Genomic DNA, 8,434 nt, shown 5'->3' with positions numbered 1-8,434 from the left:
GTGCGGAACAATACCCCAACCCATAGATCCGTGGGTGAATAATGTTAATGATAGCAATCACCACATTACACACATTCCTTCACATTTTAATTTACATTAAAGTATTTCGTGAGGCCTTCTAAAAATTTTTTAAATATAGTTATATATAATATAATTAATATGTTAGCTTATTCTGTGGTATGCATTTTGTTTAGCTGCTATGCCACTTTAGCTGTAACAAGCGGAAATGTCCACGCTGTGGGACTAATAAAGGATTTCTGATTCTGATATGAGCCAGTTGAGGTGTTGCACAGGGTGTCGTAACTTGGACACACTTGTATGTTTTCTTATATGTAGCTGAATGCTGTTGTAATGGTACATTCAGAGGGTGTGACGAACATTGAGACTCCTGTGACAAGCTGGTTGATGGAAAATGAGTTTATTTTAATACAATTAGTTATGAGAAACATTAATAAGCCAAGATATGAGCCAGTTGAGATGTTGCACATGGGTGTCAGAACTTAAACACAGCTTACATTGCCTCTTATATGTAGACGAATGCTGTTGTAATGGTTCATAGTGTGAGACACATGACAATAAATGTAGTATTTTGTTAACTTGTGTACCTGTTTTACTTTAAGAAAGCCAGGTGAATACCTGTCGGACTATGGGTATTGGATAACATCTGTCCAGTTGGAAGGAAGTGGGCTAAAATAGCATTTATTTAATCAGATAACAGATATGTGAACATCAACAAAGAAATTAGTGAGTTGACAAATAAACCATGGTTTGTGAACTTCAATTCATATAGAATTTTTATTTTGTGTTTTTTTGCGCATATTTATCCCAGTTCACAAAGGGTAAACAACACACAAGTTCCAGGCCAATCGTTACAGAGTTTTCAACATAGAAGTGATTTAGCCAATCAGAATGCAGATCCTGCAGCACCGGAGGCAGGCTTTACTGCACTCGCAATGTGACAGTGAAGGGAGAGTTCTGCTTCTGAAGATAATAACTCAGATAAAACCGATATACACCAATATAATGTTTTCAACCCTAAACGGCAACACTTTCTAGTTGTAGGTAGGTGTGTGTGTGAGTGTGAGAGAGGGCCTTCTCACGGAAAGCTGGTTGCTGACACAGAAGGACTCCCGAATAGGTGAATTGTGGTAAAGAAATAAAAAATAGAGAAAGTGCATCTCTGTCAGCAAAGCTTCTGTCAGTCAGAGGGTTAGGTAAAGGTTGAGATAGTTATCATGTGAGGAGAATTAACTAAAATACAATACATAGCAATGTTTGAACCAACCTTAGTCATGTGTTTGTTTTAAATACAAACGTTTACATATTCCTCACAAGCCACATTTTTAAGGATTGTTCAAGGCAATTCATTCCAGAATGTTCACTTAGTTCAAAGAAGCAACATGCATAGTAAGATAACAACTTTTTTTCACATTATTTGAAGTGAGAAGTTGTGTGTGAGAGTGCACACAATGTTATTGTTTGACGATAACTGGCCTCTGGTCTTAATACTGGTAGGAGAGGTTAAGTACATTTCAGTCAATATCATGGTGTGTGACATTAACAAGAATTCTGACTGAGCAGAGGTATGTGTGTCTGTGTGAGGGAGGGTGTGTCTGAGTGTGTGGGTCAATTATTGTAAATGTTTAGATGTTCATGTTCTATGTGTGAGAGAGACTGGCACATAGAGGAAGAGACTGAGGGAGCACACAGAAAGGAGAGAGAGAGGTGGGGGGACATACACCCAGCATGTGTGCCTATCTGTATGATGTGGCTCTTTGCAGTAACGCAGGGAAATTATTGGCTCTCAACCTCTAACTGGTTGGCCACCCCTGCTGTACACCCTAGTGGCCTTCAGGGTAGGGTGGGGGAGAGAGGCGCTGTACCCCAGCGTCCTTTCCTCAAGGAGGGGGTAGGGTGGGGGAGAGAGGCGCTGTGCCCCAGCGTCCTTTCCTCAAGGTGGGGGTAGGGTGTGTGTGATGTCCTCATCAGGGTCTTCCTCAATGTCATCACTGATGTCACTGTCTTGGTCATGGTTCTCCACAGAATCATCAGGCCATTGAGGGGCATTTGGTCCGATTGCCAGGCTGTAGGCCGAAGAAAGATGTTGGATGTGTGTGTCCACGTCAGCAAGTCTTTTCTTTAGAAGACTAGCTAATCCATCTCTCCCTTCTTGAGTCATGTCTAGGGCAGAACATAGAGAATAGAATAGTGAAAAGGCATCTAATTTTTGTTACTAGTACACACTGTGGATGTTAAGTAGTATTTGGTTATGGTATCATGGAATTTACCACTATGTCCTCCACATGACACATGTTGCATCTGCATCCTGATCTTGTCAGCCTGACTTCTCAGATAAAGGCAGTGCTGCCTCATCTCCCTCACAATTATGGCCCTCTCCTCCACAAGTCTCCTTTTGCCCATGTAGGCATCAAAGACTTTTTTTTGGGCCAAAATGGACACCGATTCTGAAGAGAGAGGAACAGCAAGCATACCATTACCGACCAAGAGATGCACCAGTAGGATAAGTGACCAGTGTCCATTGACTGGGAAGCTGGTGTTATAGGTCTTGCTTAGTGCCAGAAAATAAACATATTATATAAACACAAACAAGAGAAGCTCTTACCATCACTTTGCACTTCCCATGGCCATATTAGACTGTCTGTTGTTTGCTGTTCTGCAGACAGTCTTCTCTCCACCTCTTCTTCCTGGATTTCTCCTTCAGGAGGCTGTCCGGTGTTGTACTGGCGTATTGCCGCTAAGAGTTTGGTCTTTTCCTCCCTTAACCTTTTGCGACGCAACTGCCAAATCTTATTGCTGTCTATATGACGTAATTGTAAAAAAGATTACAGAAACAATGTTCAATGGAATTTTTTAATTACATGACTGCAACTGAATAATAATAACTTACCAGTCTGTCTATAGAGAGGCAGGCTTTTTTTTGGCACAGCCCTAGAAATAGCTGCTCAATGGACATCTGGAGAGACTGATTGTCGCCTGATGTGTTGTCTTGGGTAAATAACAAGAAACACAGTTTGAGGACAAAGAAAACATAGGTGTTAATACTATACGTTAAATAACAATGTTATATTATCAAGTTAGGAAACAGCATACCGTTTGTTGCCCAGTCTCTAACATCATTAACCCATTGTTGGACTTTGTCCTCAGGGCATCCAAGCTCTTCGCAGGTGCCCTTCATTTTTTGAGTCTCACCCTCCAACATTGCGATTGTCTGTTGTAAAAAAGATGTTGCCAATACAGATGTATTTTCAAGATTTTCACCCAAATTTCCATAACTTTTCATTTCTTGAAAACAGTAATTAATCGTTCAAACTTTTCCAGACCTGCGCAAGCACTCAGTATCCAACACTTTCCCAGCTTGGACAATTATTTGTTTGTGACAGGTTTGCACATTAGTCTTACAAATCTAATCTTGTCATGCCTATACTTACATGGCCAATTACCTTGACATATCTCTTGGCCAACACGACATGAAGGTTTTCCTGCTTCCGTCTGTTCCATCCCATTGCATGGACAGTCAACATGTCATTGCGAGCTGTTTTTAAAAGTAAAATTGACAAGCAGATAATATAACTTGGGTATTTGGAAATCAACTCATAAAAACTCTAGTACTGTTGAAACAGACTACATCAAAGACAAAGATAAAGTAAAGTAAGAGATGGATAATAACTTCCAGACAGAATTATGTTGGTCTAATGACAAGAGGACATACCTGATTTTGTCATGTACTTAGTTGTGATGGCACAACGTGACAGAAAGCTGTTCACCATCTCCACTTCTTCCCCGGCCGTCGAACCAGCACCCTCCAAATTTCTCCCACTCCACACAATCTAACAAATACACATATATTATATGTCATAGATTAATAAAAAAAAATTCTTACAATCACAATAATATAAGAGTGGGCCTACCTCACACTTTGTGGAATGGGCCTCGGTATGCATGACCGAGAGAAACGGTTGCATGCTCAGCAAAGGTCGCAGTTCTGGCATTGTCTTTGCCACTTTCTCGAGGTAGGGCCAGTATTTACAAGCAATATCTGTGCAATAAAAATGCACGTTTGAAGGAACAAGAGGTAGGCAAATATTTCTCCTCTGAACATGTTGAGAGCTTTCAGTAGCACTCCATGTCTACATACAGCCACCTCTAAACCCTCTTCATCAAGCCTGCTGGCTCTTCTTGCTGTCTCTCGAGCAGCTGACCACTGGCTGGTACCACATGTACCTTTTCCTGGGGTCTACAATTAAAGACATTTTAATGTTACACTCTCAAAACAAGTAAAGGCTAGAAAAATGATCGGAAAAAAAATGTTGGGCTTACACATTTTACAATTGTTCTGACTTTGTCAACAAAGTCTGTGACAGCCGAGTCTTCCATGATGAACGGCCCTTTAAAAAGTGGTTCATCGATCCTAAACTCAAAAATAAATATTCAATTCATTATTATCATCAAGGCTACTTCTTAAATTCAATTGACATACAAAAAAGATGTACCTCTCTGACTGTCGGAAACGGTACTGTTTCCTATTCCCATCCACTGACACAGCCAACATTTTGGGAGTAGAAGCTGGGCATGAGAAGGGTTCCTCACACGTCATTTTCTGGCACTCGTACTGGCAGGCCATATAATCCAGAAAGCTTCTTTGGAAGACATCTCCATGGATTTTTCCTGTCTGGAAGTTTGAGAAGCAAAATTGTTACCTTACACATGTCAGAATAATACGAGGAAACAGGAAGACTTTCACAGTGGTTGGAGGCAAGAGGGGGGCTATTAGGAGTATCCCTAACACACGATATCCTGAAAAGTGAAGGTCAGGTTAGGATTGGCAGATGCTGGAAGAGAAGGAGCATTATTTCAGCTTTTGTCATATGCACCATGACTCTACTTTCTCTACAGTACAATACAATACATAATCCTATTTTTTCCCACAGAAGAGCACAATGTTTTTCATCATACAAATTCTGTTCTTCAGTAAAGAACAAAAGTTGGATTATGATATGTTTGATCTTATACAGTATGTCCTACATCTACCAGTGCTAGGTTTTTAGCTCTAATGTAACACTAGTTAAACTACTTTCAGTAACATTGTAAGCTTTTCAATTTAGTTACATGTTTCATCTACACAAAATAAAATGTATCCTTTCACAATGCCCTCTACTTATGCAATACTCAGTGAAAGTCATCTTACCTTTCCATAATGCTGTGTCCTCTGTTCCAGCATCTGTAAAAAGGCCTGTCTGGACAAACCTGGTGCCACAGTCTTCAGGTCCTCAAAAGATTTGAAGACATCCGTGGAATATAACATGTCTCCGTTCACAGAAGCTGGCCAGTAACCGCTTCTAATGAGGTCTCCCCAATCAGGTGTCCATTCGTAATGGCATGTGTTGCACACCCTCTTGGGGAGATGCAAATCATAACGCCCTAATAACAAATACAGTTTAGTAAAAACAATCGCATTCATTACCTGTATTAGGGTGACAAAAAGAACACTTAAAATCATACTATTAATGCAGACGAAAATGACAGGCCTGCCTATAGGCTCTGTAACACCTTCAGGGTTACACGAGTGTGAAGGCCTACCAGTGGGCAGAAGACGATCTGTGAAGAGAGGTTAAAAATATGTCTTAAACTACCAGCACATTAGGAAAGTTATAAAATAACCACTTGGGGCTAAATTGTGTTAAGTGAAATACCTTGGTGTCTCAAAGTGAACATGTCATTTGTCTTGACTAGTGACATTGTTGGGGGAATACATTTGAAATATCCTTCATTGAAGGACTCCCTGATATTAAGGGTGTGTATGCTGTGTTTAGAAATGTCACAGTCATGACACAACCATTCAAGGGGCATGCATTCTCTGCAGCGAAGGACCGCAGGAGCGGAACAATGTGAGCATCTCCTTTCCGGTACCATAGTTGAAGACAGCAAGCTGTCCAAGTGATGGGACCTTGCCTTTTGCCACTCCAATTGGGCAGCACTTTGGCACAGGCACCATGAGGATGAGGTTGATGGTTGATCAACCAAAAGCTCCTGCAATTGCTGAATCTCATCTTCTGGAAACAAACAAAAAAGAAAATGTTCAGCATCACAAAAGCTGAGGGGGGTACTGCAGAGGTTGCTCCAGCTGGTTCCACAGTCACTGGACTGTCAATGGCAACAGTTCTGGCTGAAAAATAATAATAATAATAGATATATTGGTAACAGATAATAATTACAGAGAACAGGAGGCAATCGCAGGCAAATGTTATGCATTAAAAGAGTTCTAACAGTTCTAACCAACTCTAACTATTTATTACAATGGCCTATTTTTATATGTACGACGGAATAACAGATATTTGTTCAATACCTCTCTAAGCTGAAACATGCTGCACCAATCATGTTGCGAACAATCAAAACAAAAATGATATGTTAATCATGAATACCTGTATGCACAAACCTTTAGTACGTCGGCAGGTTGCCCCACTTCTGCTCCTCCTTTTTAGAGGACACCCCTGAGCATCTTTGCCAACCCAGCGGATTCTGCTCCTGTTAGATGCTGCTCTGGCCCTGTCTTCTTCCTCCTTCAATAAAGTAGTCATGCATTTTCACAACAAGCTGCTTTTCATTCCCAGTGTATTCCTATTCACTTACAAGCATTACAAAATTACAAGCACATAATCAATCAACCTAATCAGTACATCGGGCACAAAACCGATACAATTGAAATAAAAAAATGTACCTTCAGTTGTTTACAAAGTAAATCGGCAAGGAAAATGGCATCTTCTAGCTGTTCCTAGCCTTGTTTTTGCAGCCATTTCAGGAACTAGAAATCAAAACACACACAGGTGTGTGTGTTTGCATGCGTATAAATACAAAAGAGAAAGTGGTAAAGAGACAGAGATGAAGATGGTAAAAATGGGGAGAAGACAGGAAGAAATGTTGGGAATATAGCTCTGAGGAGGGAGAAGAGAAGAAATTGAAAAAGGCTCTTAAAAGTGCTGTTTGATCTTGCTTTGGTTTGGTATCTGTTGAAAGAAAAAAATACAGTGAACAATTTAGATGCGTGACAATTTACAATCTCACATATCATCAACAAGCATTAACATTGGGTGTAATTTACGAGTTAAAGCACTAATCAATCAGGGGCGGACTGGAACAAGGACAGCTCTGAACGTTTTTTCCTAAATAGGACCACAACAATCAGCGTGCAGTAACAGTCTGTCGATGGTTGTCATGACATTTCTTCAAAATACTATTAGTTGCCACTGTATGCAAGTATGACAGCCACAATAGGCATTTTTCCAAGCTTTGTATATACAGTGCCAAAAGTATTTAACTCAACATTTTCTTACATTAACTTTGTTTCCAACACAGCATTTACATTGTTAGCAGTTATGTTTTGGTGTACTTCTAAAGGTAATTATTCTAAAAGGTTCTTATTATACATCCATGGTCTGTAGTTCGTTTATAGCATAACGTTAGCATTTTGCTTCTGGCCATTAGATTTATGATTCGAAAATTATAAAAGTAGGGTAGATATGTGGAGATTATCCGGCTGAACAAAAGGTGCATTTATCAAGCAGGTTCGTTTTCCACAGATCTTATTTCGAGCTATTTTCCAAAATCCTATGGAGAAATCCCATTGACTCTGAGACGAGGGAACCAATAGTTGTAAAATGCTAACTCATTTCCGGGTTGTAGGACTCACCACTGCACTATATCTCTGGTCAAGTAAAGCTAATATGTGTTTAGCTAGCTTGTGCTTTAAAAAGATATGTAACTACAACGGATTTACTTGCAATAAACATTAAAATATTGGAGGCATGCGGTGCAGCACATTACCTGCTTGACGAAGTCAGACAGAGAGGAGGTTGTAGCCGATGTCGGGTGCGTTCATGGTCATCGGATAGTAATCGGTAGCATGGTGTCCACTTACTACGCGACCGCACAATGTAACGTACAGTAATTCCACAACCACATAAATGGATTAACATCGATTTAGCTGGGGCAACAAAAATAAATAAATGAATGAATCTACTGGTTTAATCATTTGAACCAAAAGTGGTGCATTTTGTACTATTTTTGATCTATCTTTATTTATTTTCTTATTATGGGATTCGCTCTCTTCTCTTGATCATGAGAGCCGGTGTCGGTATCAGATGTGTTCGGGGTACCATATGTGTTCGGGGTCCGTCTCTTACCAGTGACGTCACGACGTAATGACGTCACGCATTGTGATTGGCTGTACGATAATTTACCCACGCTGTCTAGACTAGTAAAGAGGGGTTTTTTGATCATTACATTACATTGTATTTAGCTGACGCTTAAGTGCATTCGACCAACAAGATAAAAACTTGAAGAAATACAATAAAACTTGAAGAAAAACAAAGACGAATGAGGAGAAGAACAAGAGAAATCGAAGGTAAGAAGTATATAA

The 8,434-nt window shown here is 40.0% G+C and overlaps 1 protein-coding gene across 3 annotated transcripts; it reads right to left on the bottom strand.

Annotated features, from left to right (window-relative positions):
* Positions 1-402: 402 nt before the first annotated feature.
* On the bottom strand, positions 403-8,149 carry LOC307042413 (uncharacterized protein). 3 transcript variants are annotated; one of them, XM_079686273.1, is made up of 16 exons: positions 7,840-8,149; positions 6,737-7,022; positions 6,455-6,578; positions 5,712-6,071; positions 5,521-5,616; positions 5,207-5,439; positions 4,512-4,690; positions 4,339-4,429; positions 3,930-4,255; positions 3,731-3,848; positions 3,450-3,553; positions 3,112-3,229; positions 2,909-3,006; positions 2,624-2,818; positions 2,289-2,465; positions 403-2,181 (listed from the first exon to the last, which is right to left on the bottom strand). In XM_079686273.1, exons 4-9 carry the CDS (start codon positions 5,929-5,931, stop codon positions 3,986-3,988), a joined length of 1,089 nt encoding a protein of 362 aa, XP_079542399.1. In that variant the 5' UTR covers positions 5,932-6,071; positions 6,455-6,578; positions 6,737-7,022; positions 7,840-8,149; the 3' UTR covers positions 403-2,181; positions 2,289-2,465; positions 2,624-2,818; positions 2,909-3,006; positions 3,112-3,229; positions 3,450-3,553; positions 3,731-3,848; positions 3,930-3,985. The 3 variants fall into 3 exon arrangements, with proteins under 3 accessions (XP_079542399.1, XP_079542401.1, XP_079542400.1); XM_079686275.1 differs by having other exon boundaries at positions 3,462-3,553; positions 5,207-5,616; positions 7,840-8,142; XM_079686274.1 differs by having other exon boundaries at positions 5,207-5,616; positions 7,840-8,141.
* Between the last annotated feature and the right edge of the window lie 285 nt (positions 8,150-8,434).

Source organism: Notothenia rossii (genome assembly GCF_949606895.1).
Source record: "Notothenia rossii genome assembly, chromosome: 6".
NCBI classification, from domain to species: Eukaryota; Metazoa; Chordata; class Actinopteri; order Perciformes; family Nototheniidae; genus Notothenia; species Notothenia rossii.
The sequence above is the reverse complement of the archived record's forward strand: the minus strand, read 5'-3'. Positions and strand labels throughout refer to the sequence as shown.